This window comes from Apteryx mantelli, chromosome 3 (genome assembly GCF_036417845.1).
Source record: "Apteryx mantelli isolate bAptMan1 chromosome 3, bAptMan1.hap1, whole genome shotgun sequence".
Taxonomy (NCBI): Eukaryota; Metazoa; Chordata; class Aves; order Apterygiformes; family Apterygidae; genus Apteryx; species Apteryx mantelli.
The window spans coordinates 78,810,501-78,830,991 of NC_089980.1; the positions used below are offsets into that span (position 1 = coordinate 78,810,501).

The 20,491-nt window shown below is 38.7% G+C and overlaps 1 protein-coding gene across 4 annotated transcripts in view; it reads left to right on the forward strand.

Moving 5' to 3' along the window:
- The window catches only part of PTPRK (protein tyrosine phosphatase receptor type K), a 417,845-nt gene extending 400,629 nt beyond the window's left edge, over positions 1 to 17,216 (forward strand). For 3 of the 4 annotated variants that reach the window (XM_067293743.1, XM_067293744.1, XM_067293746.1), the window contains 11 exons: positions 1,036 to 1,133; positions 1,888 to 2,004; positions 2,911 to 3,065; positions 4,146 to 4,281; positions 5,395 to 5,544; positions 6,118 to 6,291; positions 9,688 to 9,819; positions 10,051 to 10,176; positions 11,651 to 11,814; positions 13,128 to 13,263; positions 15,755 to 17,216. In XM_067293743.1, the coding sequence (XP_067149844.1) occupies positions 1,036 to 1,133; positions 1,888 to 2,004; positions 2,911 to 3,065; positions 4,146 to 4,281; positions 5,395 to 5,544; positions 6,118 to 6,291; positions 9,688 to 9,819; positions 10,051 to 10,176; positions 11,651 to 11,814; positions 13,128 to 13,263; positions 15,755 to 15,808 (1,442 nt within the window). In that variant the 3' untranslated portion in view covers positions 15,809 to 17,216. The remainder of the gene's footprint in view (positions 1 to 1,035; positions 1,134 to 1,887; positions 2,005 to 2,910; positions 3,066 to 4,145; positions 4,282 to 5,394; positions 5,545 to 6,117; positions 6,292 to 9,687; positions 9,820 to 10,050; positions 10,177 to 11,650; positions 11,815 to 13,127; positions 13,264 to 15,754) is intronic. The other variant, XM_067293745.1, reaches the window with a different exon arrangement.
- The last annotated feature ends 3,275 nt before the right edge of the window (positions 17,217 to 20,491 follow it).

The window sequence follows — 20,491 nt, forward strand, 5'->3', positions numbered from 1 at the left end:
TATAATCAGATAGCTGGCTGGAAATCTCTTGTTATTTGTGCCTTCAGTTGACCAGGGGTGCTCACAAAAAGGCAAACTAAAAGCCCATTGTGAAACAGGATGCTTAAAACTCTGTTCACATTTTCTTTATTTTTGTTTAAGGGCTGTCTATAATAGTCTCTTTCTATGGCAGTTAAGTCTACCTTTGTATTTTGAGATCTGTTTTAATATGTAAATCAGTTGCACATTATGGTGTGTACAGGGCATGCAAGTTTATTGCTGCCTTACTTTTCAGCCTTTGATCTGGCATAAGAAGAAACATGTTTGAGTCTTCAGGTGTGTGTTTGTATTACACACGCTACAACTGACAATACTGCTACACCGTGGTCAGGGACCCATTTCTGAAATGGTTATAGTGGTATAAAAGCCACTGCCCCTGACCTGGACGTTTGGTGCCTCTGCAGCAGAGCAGGAAGCAAAGCTTACATGAGTGCTTCCCATTTGCTTCACAGAAAAGTAGTTAAGTTAGTTTAAACACCCTTTGGTGGTAAGTTTAAATGCCCTTCAGTGGCTCTTTGTGCCTGCACACTTTGCAGGGAGCAAGGTGGATAGTGCACACAATCTTTTCCACCAGCCTTTCTCACTGATATTTCACTCCGGTACGGGTACGCCTTCAGGGACTGTCTGAAGAAACTCGCACTTGGCACATTATTTAACAAATGTAAAACAAAATTAGAAGTTTAACAGTGTGTGACTACGTCTACAGTTGCGTCCATGTACTTTTCAAGCTACTTCTGGTGTTTCACTGCGTAAAACACATGCTTTTAATATCTTTCAAGTGGTAATTCAGTTAAACTGGGAAGCTTCAGCATTGGTTAGAAATAACAGTGTAGTTTAGAAACTGGGATGATGGTATGATGATGTGGTTTTGTGCAGCTTTCATCTTTGAGCAAATGCATTTGTGTATGTCAGCTCCATAAAGTACTGGATTTTATTTTTATTGCTTGCTTTGACTGTTCTATTATTACACAGTATTAGCTGGCATTTTTCTTACAGGTCCAGTTCACGAGACTGTATATGATTTTTGGAGAATGATATGGCAGGAGCAATCAGCTTGTGTTGTGATGGTCACAAATTTAGTTGAAGTTGGGAGAGTAAGTTTTCTTCTTTTTTCCACCCCTTTTATATGCTATAAGCCTAAGGAAAAACCTACTGACAAATGATACTATTAGCAGAATATGGGAGGGTCTTGTGAAGTACAGCCCTGTATCTGAAGAGGAGCGGCAAGGGGAAAGTTCATAGTCCACACATTCTTGAGGGTTAAAGCAGTGTGTAAAAACAAAGCAAACTTTTGAAGAGCCACCACAGAAGACTGATGCTCTGTTACTTTTATGAGTAGTGAGTCTGAATCCAAAATTCATAATTCAGCAAAAAATTTTGTACATTAGATCACTCAAATGAGCCTAGGAAGTGGATGAGAGAGCAAGTATGCTTCTATATCAGTGGCTAGAAATCAGCAAATTTTTTACAGTTTAGCATTTACTCATCCCTTGGGGAGTAATCTAAAATATCTAAGATAACTTACAACAGTTTGATTACTGGTATGAAATGCATCCCACTTTAACATAAGTGGAAAATGTCTTCGATAGCTCAGCACCAAAAAAAAAAAGTGCTCATTTAGAAATGAATTTGGTGTCTGAGTACAGCTGTGTAAAATAGCATAAACTCCTTGCAAATAGCTCTTAACTTGACAGAACAACCATTAGACTTGAGCCATGACAAGTCACTTGAATGCAGGGTCGTTTTGGAAATAAGGGCATAAGTGTGGTATAATGCAAAACATGCAGTAATGTTTTCTCAAGCTTTTATTTCCCTTTGGTGTAAGATTCTTTTGTGTTTTGTATTTAGGTCAAGTGCTACAAGTATTGGCCTGATGACACAGAAGTTTATGGTGACTTTAAAGTGACTTGTGTAGAGATGGAGCCACTTGCAGAGTATGTCGTCAGGACGTTCACTCTCGGAAGGGTAAGCACATTTCAAAAGGCATCAGTGAAATATCATTCCCTGGTAACAAGGCATGTGCAGGAGAGTATGTTTGTACGGGATACTGTAGAAGACCAAAACCCTCTGTCCACTTAAGAGGTCCACAGCATAGGCAGCCTTAGCTCAGTGCGGGAGTAATGCATTGCATCAGGGCTGTCCAAACACGCACGTCACTGTGGGATTTAGAATTGCCAAAAAGTGTTGACCGCTACCCTCCCCTCTCTTGTATTCACCTTTCCTCTCTCGGCGAACTTCCAAGCTGGGCTGAAGTACTTGGTTATGAACTGTTGTGCCTCTCATTCATCTCTGTCTGTTCTGTTTTGATAGAAGTGAATGTAGCTGAGTCGATCCCACTTGATCAAAGGATGAAATGAGTCAATATAAGATCTGTGATACAGCTGTGGTCTTCTGATAAATCATTGTACTTGCCTGCAAATGTTGCAGACCATTGCCTTAATTAGCAAAACTTGTGAAAATCAATGCAAATTGCATCTAAGTATGGGGGGGGGGGGAAATCTAATGATGCAAAACCAACATACTTTTATAGCAAATGTAAGAATGATGAATTTAAAAATGGAAAAAAAAATACAGTAACATCTTTAAGCCTTGTATGTAAAGCTTTATGTGAAAACCTTGTGTTAAAAGATAGCAGGAAAGGTAGTTTCTGCTCTTGATAAAGGATGGCTGGCAGTTTTGGAGCCACATTAATATTCTGTTGTAAAAGGTGTCTTCTTTTAAAGATGGATTGCTGTGTTTTTTGCTCTAAGTATTTGTTGAAAGCTGAAATGATGAAGACAGCATGTAGATTCTAACAGTGTTATTGATTCAGAAGATATCTCGTGTGTGAAATATTTGGAATTTTGTAACCTTTCTTTTTGCTTTTTACAGAGGGGTTACAATGAAATCCGTGAAGTTAAACAGTTTCATTTCACTGGCTGGCCGGATCATGGAGTTCCTTACAATGCCACAGGCCTGCTTTCATTTATACGGAGAGTCAAATTATCTAACCCTCCTAGTGCAGGACCTATTGTTGTACATTGCAGGTGTGTACAGAAGAGGTAGATTCATTTTCCACGACTTCGTATGTGAGCCTTTATACTAGTCTCTTGCGAAGCATTCATCATTTTTGAAGTGTTTTGTTTTTGTTGTTCTGTTTTTGAATTGCATAATTCACACTGCAAGCAGTAGGATTAGGCTATCTACAACAACGTTCAGAAATAACTCAATTCTAGTACAGTTTTCCTAAATGGAATAGTTGGAGATTTTCTTTCTCCTGCAAGAGCTGCATTAGCTAAATCATGGGCTTCAGGCTATCATTTTAGGTAGCCTACAAAAATTTTGTGACAGCACTCTAGAATGAAGTGTAATTACAGCTGCTTTGATAGTTTGCTGTTATGTATAAAGTCTGAGAAGATTATTAATTTAAATCTAAGTAAACAAGTAGATGAATGAAGATGGAATGAGGTTAATGGCAGCAAATACAGCATGTTGTTTCCATGTAAGCTTTGCATGGTTTGAATTTTGGGACACAATCCTTTGCAAATAGAATTTTCTATCAGAACCATCAAATGTTTAATTACATTCTGTAGATAAAGTTACTAATCTTGTTCAGATTTTAAGAATTCACTCTGAAAAAACTATCTATAGCTTTATATAAAAACAAAATAAATCAAGAGAAAATCTTTTGCGTGATGACAAATGTGCTGCCTAAACTGATTTAGAGTTTGACTGTACACTTGAGTTTCTTACTGTAATATTTCACTTGAAAATTATCCTTAGTTTTATCAAATAAAGAGAAGGTCTGTTATGTTTTGAGCTATATGAGCTTAATCATCCTCCTGATTTCAGTTTAACCAACAATTTTTTTTACTGTAAGCATTGGCCTGGATGGTAAATGTTTTGCTATTACTTAATGGATCAAATCTTATGAAAAACGGTTGTTCATCTCAAAAGATTTAAAAGACATTATGAAGAAGAGGAGGGAAGATAAAGATTAGGTAATGGTTGTGATGAAAGAGAATTGAATGGCTTTATAGAAATGCTCTCAGTTTAAAGGCAAGTTTATAAAGTTTGTAGATGTTTTCATGGGAATATTCTTAACGATATTTACTGATTATTTTTAGTGCTGGTGCTGGACGAACAGGCTGTTACATTGTGATTGATATCATGTTAGATATGGCAGAAAGAGAAGGTGTTGTGGATATCTACAACTGTGTCAAAGCCTTACGGTCCCGTCGCATCAACATGGTACAGACAGAGGTACGGCAGTTTCTCTTCAAAGGACCTGTTTCTTTTTCAAATGTGCTAGATCAGAATTTTGCTCTTACTTTGAAAACAGCAAGCTCCTGGCAGTGGACCTGGTGAGGGGTTATCTCCGTTAGGAGGCATTCCTGATTGCAAACAGCTCCCAGAACTAGGATCATGTAGCAAACCTGCCAGCTCTCTCTGTCTTCATACATGAGTACCCGCCTAACTTTGTAACAAAAGGAAAAGCAAGGGGGATTTTTAGGCAAGGCCCTACAATAGTCCTGTCTGGCACATCTATCCCCAGCCCCAATACCCGTAATTCCAGGAAGGTAATTCCAAGGTTGGAATTTCACCGTGTTGCTACCAGTTTTAAATGCGCTTTATCCTTTAAAGTTTGTGCTGTTTTAGCCTCATTGTTATCCATAGCATTTAGAGGAAGCTGGCACAGTTCATGCAGTTTGCTGTACAGACAAGACATATGTTATTCCTAACTCTTGAGGTAAGTAAATAGTATAGATGCTGTGTAAAAAATGACTGGAGACCTGATTGAAATAATCAGCTATCTAGGACTTGGAATATCTCAAGACAAGCCAGAAAAAAAGTGGGAAGAAACACTGTTCCTATTAGAATGCACTTAAGTTTATTACTGGCCTAGAGCCAGCTATCAGAAGATTGGTGTACTAGCTTGCACGCACCTAAGGAGAATGCAGCATGCCAAATAATTGCTAATCACAGGTAGTTCTTGCAGCGTTTTGCACTTTCTGCTAGTATTACAAGACTGAAAGCTATTTTAAAGAAGAATATGAGTAAAGCCAGCAAGTCACTGGCATACATGCAGAAACCCACAAGCACCACAAGAAAACTGAAAACGCCCTGTTAAGTAAATTGCTATGCCTGGGCTCCTAAGTTTTACTGAGTTTAAATTGCCTCTGAAGAAAACAACGTGATTAGCTGCATCCCAGGTATGATGAGAGTTTGTTGTGCTAAGGCAATATCTAATGGATTGATGGACGCTACCTTGAATGAAGTTTATAGTGTTGCAGGTGATGTGTTTATCCTAAAGGAAGGAAAGATCCCTTGTTTCTAAATGGCTATATATATTTTTTTCTTTCCCTAATTTGGTAGGAGCAGTACATCTTTATTCATGATGCCATTCTAGAAGCTTGCCTGTGTGGAGAAACTGCCATTCCTGTTTGTGAATTCAAAGCTGCATATTTTGATATGATTAGAATAGACTCTCAGACAAACTCTTCACATCTCAAAGATGAGTTTCAGGTATTTGCAGTTCTTCCTAACTCTTCTTGTGACAACAACCTTTTTTTGCCTCTGGCTACATTTAATTTATTTTAAGGGAAAGGATTTTCATACCACATATATAATGTTTCGTCCCTTTTTTTTTTGTTCCACAAAATAAAGCACCCATGTTTACATACTTTGCAAAGTTGTTTTAAAACATGGAATACCCTTCTTTGAATAAAGTTGAAGTAATTATCTGGCTGGAATAAAGAGCACTGACTAGGAATCTGAGAGAGTTTTAGCTTGCATTTGCACAGCAAAGGCACAGTTCCTTGGGACTCCAAAACATCCTCTTTGCTTTATTCCTTTCGGGAGGGGTGATGGCACATGGAATCCATTCAGCGGCACAGGGAGTGCCTTTTGCACATGTGGTTTAAGTCCTCTTGAAAAGCCCGAGTCCAACTAGCAAACTGATCAAAGCTCTTATTTGCTAATGATTCTTCATGTTTTCCCACATTGCAACATTTAAAATTAATAACTCAGTGAATGCTGAGACTGTTGCCTCTGAGTTAGACGTGCTGGAGTATGACGTCAGCCTCCTGTGTTTCTTAGACGCTGAATTCGGTGACCCCCCGCCTGCAAGCTGAGGACTGCAGCATAGCCTGCTTGCCAAGGAATCACGACAAGAACCGCTTCATGGATATGCTGCCACCTGACAGATGTCTGCCTTTCTTAATTACTATTGATGGGGACAGCAGCAACTATATCAATGCTGCTCTTATGGACGTAAGACACTATCTCCTTTGTCTGCATAGTGTGCCATGAAAAGCTGTGTAATAGGAGAGAGAGCACTTGCAGGTTTAAGAAAGGGTAATTCTTTCTTACTGTAGTGCCCATTAAAACAGTCTTAATAAAGAAGAGCAGGAGGGGGAATGGGTAACCTCTCCCCCCCCGCAGCTTGTGTTGTTTCTTCAGAAGGTTTGATATCTTAGTCTTCTGCATCCTTGTGTGACCCACTGGAAATCTCTCCTTTTCAATAGCGTTGTAGACAGCCCTGGTCTCCAGCCCTCCAAATCTCAAATCTCAGCAAAATCTCGGAAATCTGCTGTTTGTCAGGAAATAGAGACTACCTACCTGAGCATTAGGTTACTATTGTTATTTTAGGAGAAAGGCTATGCGTGTTGAGGGAGGAAAGAGAGAGGAAGAGGAAAAAAATGTTTCTTTGGCAGATTTGGGGATAGGGGATTTTTTGGTGTTCATATTTTAAATTGCAGCTGTTAAAGATCCTGGGAGTTTGAGTGGTGGTGATACCATCAGGGGAAAAGGTGAATTAATGAAAAGAATGGAAGTAAACCTGTTTATAGGTGTCTGATCAATAATACAGTTCATCACACAGGTGCTGTCATGTGTCTCTGCCTGTGTCTACCATTAGCATTTTCAAAGTTAGACCCCTAAAGCCATGTTTACAGTAAACACCTAAGCAAGTGGCCTGATTTTCAGAGTATCTCACTTTCCTCAAAAAATGAATTACTGTCAGAAACTGAGGTGTCGAGAAGAGATGCTGGAATGAAATGGAAACTAGCAGCAGCAATCATCAGGACTAAATGGTATTAGTCCTGGAGGTTCTGTCTGAGCTAGGAAACATTTAAACTGCTAGCAAAATACAGTCCCTGATCTCACAATTAGCTATTGTGCCAGGAAAATAGAGGAGTAGCATGTGTGAGACCAATCTATTAGAGAGTCACTGGGGCTGAATGGATGAATTACAGAGCAGCAAGCAGAATTTTGGTAGCAGCTAAACTGTTTAAAATTGCAGTTAAAATTACATTAAACACCTGGATGAAATGGATGTGATATGGAGCAAGCACCTCAGCTGTGTGGAGGAGCGTACTTTGGTGAGAAAGGGAGACAATGCAGGCTGAAAGGCTGTGTGTCAGGAAGATGCTGAGTGTGTAACAGAGTGTGGCAGGCAGGGAGAGAAACAAAAAGCAATATATTAATGGATGAGCAATCAGATGCAAGTACGGAAAGACAGAAATGGTAGTAATAGAAAAAGGGACCAGCACTGCTTGTAGTTCTAAAAAGAAAAAGAAGCAGCAAAATTAAGCATATGCATTGCCATAAGGGAACATAGCAAGGCTGTAGATGCAGGGTAAAAATTGTGGGTAATAGAAGTTTTTTCTTACCCTTTTTGTTCTGTTTTTGTAATGCTCTTTTATTCAGAGAGTGGGACCCTAGAGCTGGGCGAGAAGAGGAGGATTTACAAATCAAAAGAGAAATTGAAACCTTTCTTTTTCTGCAGTGTACTGTGTCCCTATCTTCTTCATAAAGATGTCTGCTTCCCAGTGTGACAGCAGATATCCTGTGTGTTCTTTTTGAAAATCCGACTCTCTGAACCTCAGTACATTCTCTTGTCTCAGGAAGGTCCAGAAGTGATGGGGAGGAGGGCTAGGAAAGCATCAGCTAGCACACGTTTTATTCCTTGAAAATATAAGGGAAGAATCTGGAGTGGCTGTTCCTCTTTGCTCCCTGAACAGATCTAGGAAGTAGGACACAAGCTGCATGCCCACACTACTATCCAGACCTGCTTCCTGCATTACAAAAAGGTAGCAAATGTAAGGGGAAAAAAGTTGCTGTCCTCCTTACTCTGTTGTCAAATAAGTGCTGATCCTAAAGGCATTAATTGGTTAATTTGTTATCTTCAAAATTTACAGCAAGTGGAGGGGTGAATAAAAGTTTTATCTTTTTTCTTTCTGGTCCTCAAACTATGCTCCTCAAGGATATGTCAATATTCTACACATGAAGATCCCTCATCTCAACCTCAAGCAAGCGGGCTTGCATGCCAGAATTAGTTTACCTACCCTTCCAGGTCCTTCTCCTAGGTTAATTTACCCTACTTAGATCAGTAAAAAATAACCAAGCTGCTTTAGATACAAGCATAGGTACTAAACACTTAGCAGGGGCATCTCTACATTGCATACTGCTGTCCCACAGCTTCATCTTCAAATTGGACGCTTACATTCCCATTCACCTCCAAAAATATTCACCATATTACTCTGTTTCTCAAATTAACCTTTCAGTTTCCTTTACAGTTCATATCTGTATTCCTTCTTTGAAGAACTCTTCTGTGTATAGTTGCAAATTGCCTGCAAAAAGCCTCTATCTTCTCCTCTTCTGTTTGCTGCTAGTAATTCATGTGCTGCAAGGACTACCCCCTCTGCTATTAGTTAATCTGAGCCAACCTATATAGGGCTGGAAATCCCTATTTGCAGCTGTGCATACTGCAGCATAAAGAAAATAGAATTGGCTGTCACAAGAGAAAAATGGTACTTTTGCCTAAGCACGTCATCCAGCTATTTAACTTCTGCTTTCTGGTGGAAATTAGCCCCAGTACTCTTGATGCTCAGTTGTCCGATTCAGTAAAAGTTGTCATAAGCTAGGCATCTAGTCCCAGTACATTTGCAGCCAATGCACTGCTTCATTCTTCTTTGACTTTGTTACTCCTGTAGCCTTCTTTCAAAATAACAGTACTGCTTACAGATAGGGACCATAAAATGTGAAGAGTCTTCTAGCAGAGTAATTAAAAGTTTTTTTGTTTGATGGTAATGCTTTGGGGAGCTTTCTTGAAAGTCTGCTTGATATTATGTCAAAGATAAACCTTTACTGAACAGTAAGGACTGTTTAAACTTCCTAAGAAAAAAGTGGTGATCTTGTGGTTGTGGCACTCAATCTCAGGTAGAATTTGAGATTGAGCTTAATCCCCAGTTCAGTCATAGAGTTCATGTGTAACCTGGTGTGAATGAGCTAATCTTTTCAGACCTCTGTATCCCTCGCTATAACACGGGGAGCAAGCTTTCTGCTTGGTCTCCCTGACACAGTGACTAGAGCGGAAGTACCCAAGCCTCAGCTCAGCAAAGCCTGAAGAGCCTCTTCAGTGCCATGTGCGTATCTGAATTTAAGCAGAACTTAGGCCTAAAACAAAGCAGAACACGGACCCGAGCAGAGCAACCTCTTTGTTCTCGCTTGAGGCGACAATGTATTTTTAACAGCAGCTTTGATGATATCTGGTGTATTTGATGTCACAGCTTTGTTCTATTTATATGTTATTTCTGTTGCAGAGTTTGTATGGAAGTTATGAAATACTTCCTCTACTAGTGCTAATAAAATCGTTTGCCTTTACAGAGCTACAGGCAGCCAGCAGCTTTTATTGTCACGCAGCATCCTTTACCAAACACTGTGAAAGATTTCTGGAGATTAGTGTATGACTATGGCTGTACTTCTCTTGTGATGTTAAATGAAGTCGACTTAGCACAGGTTAGTCTGGGGTTTAACTTTTCCATGTACTGTGGTATTCATTAATCACTCTGGACCCTCTACCCGATCGAAGTGTAGAGCAGCACAGTTACTTTACAGTTACTCTGTTGCTCTGCTTTACAGAGACTAATTAACATTAGGTGCTCAGTAAGGTGTGGTGTCTGCAGTGGAATAAGACAGTGCTGAAGTTGTAACTTAGCTTTTAATTATGCCCATTTTGCTCTGGCGCAGGGCTGCCCACAGTACTGGCCTGAGGAGGGAATGCTGAGGTACGGCCCCATTCAAGTGGAGTGCATGTCTTGTTCCATGGATTGCGATGTAGTAAACCGAATTTTCAGGATATGCAATCTAACAAGAGTAAGCATTATCATAACAATATTTAACTGTTTTTAATGCTTTCTAGGCTGTTATGGTTTTTACTTTTAAATGATAATGTTCTTCAGACATTAATCAGAAAAGAGTCAAGCATCGATATCTAATACTGACTTCTAGTACTTTTCTTCAGCTACATAGTAAGCAAAGAGATCGTTAAAGTGAATGACTGCTGTTCTGTAATGCTCTCTGATGGCTACAAGATGTATGAGAAGTATTCTAAGTTTGCTCTCTGTGCAGTGAAAGAAAAATCCATGTAATGAACATATAATGACTGGTATTTAATTCATAGCTTTCATAAGACATTCTGTGTGATGAATCAGGAAATGAAGGACTTATGGTGCTTTTATAACCAGTACCTTCTTCGTTTTAAGGTGCAAGAACCACAGCTTAGAAGACTGTGACACTTTACAAAGTAGAGTGTGAAAAAACTGAAAGTTCGTCTAGCTCTAAAGGCTTCTGCATCGCTTTGCCTCAGCCTACATTTACCATCTTTTCCTCAGCTTCAGTAACAATGCCAGTCTTGCATACTTTGTAGTTCTTTCACACATTGCACCCTGTGTCTTTTGCTGGCTTATATTGCTTCACACTGTCTCAGCACCTTCTCAAACCCTGTTTGGTAGACAGTGTCACCTTCTCCAGACCACCTCTGTAAATCACTTATTTATGTTGCCAACAGTTAAAGAGTTATAGTTGTGTGTGGCACAATCTATACAGTTAACCAGCAATCTGGTTAAATTACCCTTGCTACTTATATCTTTCATTTAATACTGAACTTGCAGACCACCAGTTGTGACTTTTGGTATACTTTTAACTTTCATTATTGTTGAAAGGTAGCCCTGGGGAAAGCAGAGACTGCTGTGTTTATAAGCTTTTTTTTCTTTTGGTCATATTTTGATTTTTCGAAAACCAGAGGTCAGTTTGCATGCAGCCAGTATTTTATCCAAACCTGTTGTTTATGTTCAAAGTTAAGAAAAATCTTTTCAGCTCTTCATACTCTATTTAGAAACTACAGGAGGTTAAGGTGTAGGTGCAGTGGTAAATATTATGCCATAACACTTTTTCTGTTATGTGTTGAGATTTCCTAATTTCTTTTTGATTCACTTCTTACGTTCACTTTTTCCAGAATTTAACAATGATGTTTTTAATAGATTATTGATGCTAAGGGTGAATACACAGAACCGAGGGAATTTGTCCATTTACAGGAAGTCAGAATGAGTTGCATTAGTGATTGATAAACTGTGATGTTGTTTCAATGTAGTTACTTTTCTTTTTAATCTTTAATTCTGCTCCTTGAGTCCGAGTCATATGAATTCACAGAGAGCCTGCCATACAATATATACATGTTGAAATCTGTCCGTAATGTAAACACTTAGGTTTCAAGTTGATCTTCTATTTTTTTTCCTAAACCTACCTATAAAGATACTATATTGACCTAAAGCCCTTTGCTTTCCCTCAGCCACAAGAGGGCTATCTGATGGTCCAGCAATTCCAGTATTTGGGATGGGCTTCTCATAGAGATGTACCACCTTCCAAGAGATCCTTCTTGAAGCTAATTCTCCAAGTTGAAAAATGGCAAGAGGAATGTGAAGAGGGGGAGGGCCGGACCATCATCCATTGCCTGTGAGTAGTTCTGGCAAAGTCAGTTGCTGCTCCTCAAACTAATGCTTATACATTAGTTCTTATTTTAAGCTCCAGCAGTATTCTAATAGCTACATTCTTTTGCGTATGTCCTTGTTTCTTAAAAAAGTACCTTTGGTACTGTAGATCAGCCTTTGGCCAACTTTCAGGTTTGTCTATGTAAGGTCAAGGTACCATGGGAAGGAGTATTGTGGATATGATACTGCAGTGATAATGTGTATTGTTTCCTTCTATATATAATAGCATGTTTCTCAGGTACAAAATGTGTACAGATTGATTTCTTCTGTACAATTTGATTTTTTTGCAGGTCTTTAATGCTGAGTGCCAACTGATTATTTTTCATGTACTTCTTGCATATCTTCTATTGCATTTTTTCCTAAAAGGCTACCATATTTTGAGTTTTTTTAGACTGAAATCTATGGCTATGTGAAATCAGACAAATGTTCTGTAATGTAGTAAGTGATCCTAAAATATTGTTGGTAAATGACCAGTCGCTGCTAATTTAGTCTGATATTTAAAAAGATGGGGAGGAAGTACTCAGTTCATTAAACGCATTACCAGCAAAATTTCATCTAAAAAGCTGGCTTGGGGGTTGAAAAGACAGTATCTTTTCCTTCCTGAACAGAGAATGACCAGTCTCTTTCCTACCCTATTTAAATATAAAGTTTAAAACTTAGAAATTGAATTATGCATTTCTCCTTCCTTTAAAAAAGGTTTCTATTTAAATGCTCAGAATTACCTTGTGACTGCAATAATATTTGGGAACTCTTTCCTCCCACCCTTCCACAGTATCCATGGGACCATCCGGCTAATTTAAACTTAACAAGAAAAAGTGCCTATCCTAATTTCTTTGAAATGAAGATGAAAATAGTTTGGAAGTTTTCCCAGAGGTCAACAAGATATCAAGTCAGTGATGTCCAGCGTTAGTCTGGCTTCATAATCCTCCTACCTGAGGGTGATTTAAATGAGTCTTCTTCTAGAATTAAATGGAAAATGTTGTACTTGCTGTTGAACTTGGGTTTTAATTTTGAATGCGTATGTAAACTAGGTTATAGCATAGCTGGGTGGCATAGTGGACTCTTAAGAGCAGAATTCAAAATAAGTTGTTGAGCGCAAGGTCAGAAATAGCAAATGTCCCAGTCCAAACCCACTGGAGCTTCAAGGAGATAGCTGAAGACTGGTCTTCTGGAAGTCATGAGTCACTTGTGCTTACAAAATGAAAGAACTGATATATATATATCAGGTGCTCTTTTATACAGTCGTGATATTTAATTGGCTATTTTCCATATGCATAGAAACGGTGGTGGCCGGAGCGGGATGTTCTGTGCCATAGGCATTGTGGTTGAAATGGTAAAAAGACAGAACGTGGTTGATGTTTTCCATGCTGTGAAGACTTTGCGGAACAGCAAGCCCAACATGGTCGAAACTCCGGTAAGTGTGGCCTGCTGAGGTTAATGCAGAGAGCCGGGCAGCCAGAGGACTAACAAGCTCAGTGGCCAGCGGTGGCTCCTTTGGGAGTGCTCCTGCCTGTGCTTCAGGCACTTGTGGCACTCGTTCTTTGGGCTGTTGTGTGAGCTACACACCGGGTCCTGTGTTCACAAACTGCACAACCTATGTTGGACTTCAGTTGAAACAAGAAAGGGACCTGTTTCTTGGGGTTTTGGCCTCCTATTGTAGTATATACTGGTTATATAAGCTGGTTATAATTCTTACCGTGAGCATAATGTTGGCAAATGTTATATCCTGTTGTGGAAATTTATTGTATGTACACACTAGTTAGTATCGTAAGAGGCTAGGCTAAACATTTCTTGTAGTGGTTCAGCACTTTTCACAGAAAACGTTCCAAGTTAACAGAACGCACTTTAGTCTCTCAAAATAATCTGGTGTATTTGAAGCGAAGTTGCAGCGTGTTCTGCTCACGCAAACCATCTTGAAATTTTACAAAGCCTTAACCTTCTTGATAGGAATAAATTGTAAAGTCCAGATCAGTAGCTGGAGATGCAAATATTTTACTTCTTAATAACAGCTGCTGTTTTGGAAGCTATTACTCAGATTCCTAGTAGTTGAAATAATACCTCAGAACTTTAAAATCAAAGACATTGTGTTTAGTATGTTGGAGATTAATATATAAGCAATATAAACCTGAATTAGCAAGGCAATGAGACTAAATGAAATATTTTTACATACACTACCAGAACTCGAAATCACCTTCTGATGAATCTTTATACCTACAGTATGAGTGTGTATCTATCCATGTGATCACTTCAGTCACCAAAACTGAATGTTGCGGAAATGTTGTGGAAAAATCATTAGTCTCCTGAGTGGATTTTTTTCCTTCTGATAGCTGAATGTGAAAGCAGGTTAGACGGTGTTTAGGTGTTTCTGCCATTTGACTCTCACATTGCCAGCAGCCAGTGTCACTTTTCAGCCAGATGGCTGCCTGCAGCATAAAATTCAGAGATGCCAACTGAAATTAAAAATGTTTTGCAGTTTATGCATAGTGAAAATTGTGAACTTGCATAGTGAGCAAAGTGGCTGTAGCTGCCTTTTCACATACTGCCCTTTTTCCAGGTGTGAGCATTTGCTAAGGATCAAGTAGATTCTGTGGCATGGTTTGCTTAATTATTGTTTATCATTTCCATCCACTGGCACCAGATAAATTAAAAAGATAGTTAAAATATTATCAGGTAGAGCATCCTGTAGCAGCAGTAGTATCAGTCTAGTTATTGCTGGTTTTGCTGCAAATACTTTACACTCTGCTGTGCTGTAGACGTCTGAGACACAGTATATTGAATTGCTGCCTGGATTTCAGTTCACTGCTGTGAGGAAAATGGGTCAGATCACATGGAAAATTACTTGTGTCGCTGTAAAGAGAGGAAAAGGTATATTGTGTATGTTTCTGATAAATGATCTGTAAACTCGTATTTAGTTTCAAAATGGTCCTGAATTCCATTGTAGTTTTAATCTGCAGTTACTGAATTTCCGTAGTTAGGTGTTTCTGTGTTCTGTGGGTTTTTATTCAGAACTCTTGAACAGCAGCAGCTGTTGAGTCGTTAGTTAGAAAACAAACCAGGAAAACCAATATAACATTGTCATGTGCCCTACATTCAGCGAGATGATCAGATAACAAAAATGAGCAGCGCAATAAAACCTTTAAGATATCCCCACCACTTCCTGCTGATGGATCACACTGGCTTACTTTGCAAACACAAATAAATCACAAGAGCAGGTTCATTTTGTTTAGTTGTAAGGGCAGTAGGGATTGAATTTATTTCCTTGGTTTTTCCTCTCCTTATTGCCGCCTTCTCTCTCCTTCTCCCTCCCTGTCCCCAGGTACTGTCTCTAAACAGCAGTCTTGTTAAGGAGAAGTATTAAGCAAGAGGAGGTTTGGAGCTTTACTGCTTTAGCTCCTCTTTTAAACGTGTGTTCTGATCTCTGACATTACATTACGACTACTGTAAAAGTGGGCTGCGGGCCCAGAGCAGCTCTCTATCATCGCTCACTATTCCCAAGCTGTTAGTATCAAGCAGCAGGCACTAGTGTTAGCTACTAAATATCAGCTAACTGAAACATAAATTAGGCTTGAGGTTCTTCACTGCAAGCATGCTCTGACCAATAACAAGAACTTCTTGTGTTTGATAACTAGCTCAGAGGCTGAAAAAATCAGGGAAGGAAATCATTGCATTTCATGGTCAGTTTTTCTTTATGCTTTATTGGTTAGGCTGAGTTTTTAAATCAGAACTAGTAATACGCTTGTGTAATAGAAAAAATAAAAAAAAACAAGTATGTCAGGCTTGAAGATGAAATAGCACAGTAGTTAACAAACAGTATTCTTGTTTGTAGATATCACTGCTCTTTAATGTTTTAGAATTGTGATTTAATTTTTTTCTGTTTTTGTTTTTTTTTCTTTTTCCCCTTAAAGGAGCAGTATCGTTTCTGCTACGATGTTGCACTGGAGTACCTGGAATCTTCTTAGTTAGAATGGATGTGATAACGTTCACCAAATATATGAATCTCAATAAGCTGTTTTGACAACAGTTCTTGATCCTGTGAAGAAAGATTTTAGGGGAAGAGGGGGGAGGGGGATTTTAAATTTTAAATGCAAAGTATTTTTCATATGAAGTTGTGTATCTTAATAAAAGAACTCAATCTGTTTCTATGCCTGTATACAGTATCAACATTTAGTGCCACATAAATACTGTTTAATGAAAAACAGAGTCAGAAGAGATTTGCGCAAATTAGGACTTTTCAGTGTTTGTATATGCAGCCGTCTCTCAATTACGATAGAGCGACCATCTGTTGCATGTATCAATATTTCCTGTATGGTATTAATTTTCTTTCTTTTTCCTTTGATACATTGTTAAAGTAAAATAACAGTGCAGATTGATAGTAAGGTTCATTCTTTATACGTTTCAAGTGTTGCATATATATATATATTATATATAGTAAAAAAACTGGCTTATTTTGTTTTAATGTGCAATGATGGCTGGATCACATAAAGATCTTTATAAAGAAACTTAAACATAAGCCAAAGACTCAAGTGTAAATATGTCTATATGGAGAAAGCACATGTATTTATTGTTTACTTGCATTCCTTTTTTGATGGCTGGAAAAAGAAGAATCATTTTTCTCGAAGAAAGCTTTTTTTGCTGAAATCAAGTGTAAACAATTTTTGTAGTTTATTTTTTGTATGTTTTAGTGTAAGTAGAAGACATACTTTTTATGCATAGACCAAGAAACATTGGTATAGTGGTTTTGTTGTGTACATGCTTGTGATTCAAATCCATGTAAACAACTCACTTATAGAAGGTCTTTAACTACAGGACCAAAATCAGAACATTTTGCTGAAAATGTATAGTTTTTCACAGCTGCATTAGTTAAATACTGATCAAAAGACTCTAAATGGAAGGACACACATCAAAATGGCCTTGCCTATGACTTGCACAATATTGGAAGTAAGTTTTAAGCACCATTATAATTTTAAGAGATCCAATTGTTTAAAAAAAAATTCAAGCACAGATCAACAGGACAACTGCCAGACAACAAGATAGCACTAGGTATGCCCTTGAGGGTAAAAAGTATTTGTTTAGCAAACTGTAAAATTAAGCAATGTTTATTTTGATGTTTACAAACATGTAAGCTCTGCTTCTGAGAAAGCAAAATTTGAATAAAATAATGCCAGATTCTGATTATGGTGGTGGTGTACAAAATATTACTGTGCTTTTGCTTAGCTTGTATCCATTTGTTCACAAGTTTTCATATATTTTGCCAACTAAAATCATTCCAGTCTCTTGTTGGTCTTTTTTAGAAATGACAGTAAAATAATATGGTGCTTATAAATATTATGTAAAGTAAGAGTGAATTAAACTTTTATTTAAAGATTATTTTATATCATTTCCTATTTTGATAACTTCTTACTTATTGTCATTGATAAGGAGTCATTCTTGTCTTGGAAGAGCTACGTATTTGGATAAGGAAGATCTCAGAAGGAAATCATACTGTTTTTCACTTCAGTATTTCAAAGAGTATTTGGAAAGAATCCAATTCATCTGCATGAAAACAAAAACCAAACATAAAGTTTCTTTCTTTACTCCAACACATGGACCCATTCAATAATGTAAATGACTGAGAAATATTTATACAATTACTTCTTTTCAGATTTTTTCAATGCCCCCATCAATATTGTACACAGATCCACCTCTTCCAGATCTACCCCCCCCCAAAAAAAAAACAAAAAACCCAGCACAGATTCTTTTCTTATCCAAAGCAAGGTAAACAAGTCATATTTGAAAAAGTTTACTAGATCTGTCTTCTTAATACTCAAGGAAAGGGAATTATAAGTTGCCTGCAATAGAATTGCAACATCTCCCATCTTTCTTTATGAGGTCATGGAACTTCAAGTGGCATTCAGTTAACTTTGGCTGTTGAAATACTGTATATATCATCTAAAGCTAGCTGTCTTCTCTCCAAAATCAGTGGAGGCAAAGCAGCACCTCCATGGACTGATTCATCCCACCTGTTAGGCATCTGTCTGGATTTAGATGAATTGGGCTCTGAAAGAGCCTTCCTCCATTGACCGTAAAGGGTGTTGAAAAGATTACACTAGTCTAAAAGTTTTGTCTAATTTTTCAACAGTTACATGAGATGAATAGCTCTTAAGACTGTGGAATGCCAAAGCCAGAATTCTGTACTGACCAGAACAATTTTTTTAAATTATTTCTTTCCTGATCAGAAATGTGGCATTATCATTCGGCTGAATGAATAGTTATTTTCAAGGACAGCTCTTATGTTGGGAATGGTGGGGTCCATCCACACCAGAAGTTCACAGTGCTCGGTAAGGTCTTTGGGTCCGACTTCCCTTGTGCATTGAGCACAAATGGTACAAATGCCAGCACCGACCTTGGCATCACAGCATACCAGAACAGAAAGGATACTGTGCCTGCACAGGAACTCTGTCCAAAAGTTATTCAGGTATTTTGACAGTCACATAGTTTCTGTAATTCAAGCTGATCCTGGCAACTGAATGAGCTTTGCAGTAGCTAATGGTTGAAAAACTTGTGGGAAATTCCTCTTCGTAAGGCCTGGGAAAAATATGGGGAGGGAATGGACTGTGGTGCGTGAGAAGCACCTCAGAAATATCCACCTACAGTAATTGTATGTCTTGGTGTCCTTTAGACAGAACATAATATTAAAAGCAGCTACTTAGAACAAATTCAGAAAGAGGCAGGCTGCTTTCATTATGCCAGCTCTTTTCCCTCTTTTATCCTGTGCAGTGGCAGCAAATGTCAGCTTTGTTTTCTGGGAGCATCAGCTCTGTTCCCCAGGATAGATGCTGCTGCAGTATCCTTTTCTTGTGCCTGTGCAAGACACAAGAACGAGAGGTGGGGAGACTGTGCAAATCTGCCTGGTAGGTAGAAGAGGCATTTCCCACAAACAGTGTGTGCAGTGGAGGGAGAGAAGGGTTCCCTCCCTTGGGCCCTTGAAGAAGGAAATGTTTTACTCCTTGGGGCAGTGAAAAGCCACCAGCGCCAGTATCACAACCTGCCAGCAGCTGCTGCCCTAGAGCAATCCATGGATTTCAAGACTCCTCAAAATCTTTCTACCATCCTTGTTGAAATATTAGTACAGACATGGCCATGTGGCTACAAGCTGCAAGTTTCCTGCATTCTGCTTTCCTCAGCTGCGTGAAATGAAGACAGGACCAATGTAAGTGGTTCATACAGGATGAGCAAATGGGCATCAAGTCAGAATACAAAGAAGAGCCGGTAAGGACATCATCCATGGAGGAGTGTGTGAGGATTCAAATTTGAAACGAGTGAAGTTGAAACTGATTTAATGTCACATAATGAAAGAGGAACCAAGAGAGTGTGAAAGTTACCCAGAATGTGATTGTTCTGTGAGAGAAGTTATTCTTTGCTCTAAAACTGAGAAGTGATGATTCCAGTGTCCTAGTCTCTGTAGCCACTAGTGAAAGAAATTTTGAATGCTGCTTGATGGCTTTGGGCACTTTCCTATCAAACTGTAACCAAAGAGGTAACTGAAGATGTGTTCAAACTATCTGGATACTCCTTAAATAGGCATATTTTAGGATCCAACACTGAAGGACCATATCAGGCCTCAAGCACCTAAGTCCTTGGAAGTGCCTAAAACTGAGTGATACCCCTGTCTTAAAGAGTGAAGGTTCCCTAAAACAAGAGCTACTAATTATCAGCACCCTGTATGAAGGAAGAGAGAGGCTTTCTTTTTTTCTTTAGCTCTGTGAATTTGCCTTCCCATGTTCATAGTGACGCAGCTCCAGCAGAAGAAGGTGTGAAGAGACCCAGTTTTTGAACTCTTCTCCAGGAGCTGAAGGATCACACCTTGGCTGGTTGATGAGGTCCTAGAATTTACATTTCCTACTTTCTGGGTAAATGCTGTCATCAAGAAATGATGGTATTGAAAGAGGCTTCACCTTCCTGGAAAGCTGTCACAGGCATAAGCTTGAAGCTTAGTATCCCTTAGTGTATGCAAGCAGTTAATGGGATTTATTGCATTTAGGAAGTTAGTCAGATAGATAAAAGAAATATGTAGCTTATGGTATGTCTTCACCTTGCCCAAGGTACTACATTAAGAAACACAATATTGCTTAGTGAAACATGAAAGTAAAAGCTACTGCAGGAGTTTATTTATGTGCTATTTCAAATAGGTTAACAATTTCCAAAATGTAAGTTCTAAAAAAGTGAAGTGAGGAAACAACAGTAGGCAAGTGCTGTGTCACTGAGCCTCCAAAGTGAATTGAAATGTTAAATGACAAGAAAGGGGCAGTCTGAGAGAAATTGTTGCAGAATCATTGCATGGCCAGGACACCTGGACTGATAAATGACTACATAAAGGGCCTTTTTTAAGCTTCATCCTGCTGCTGTGTCAGAAGAAACCCTGAGGTCTTGAAATAAATGTAAAAGCTGCTTTTACAGTGCCCTGCTCTGTTCTGAAAAGTAACTCATTTTCTGCTGTACTTTCCTGTGTCACGTAGAGGTCTGAATTGAGTTAAGTGATCCTAATCTCACAAAGGAACCTTTGTGGTGGTTTATTGCTAGTGCTCTTCCTTTGTTAAATAAGCAAAGGTCTTGTAGCCTTTGCAGATCTGGGATAGTCAACGATATCTGTGAATATTCAGTTA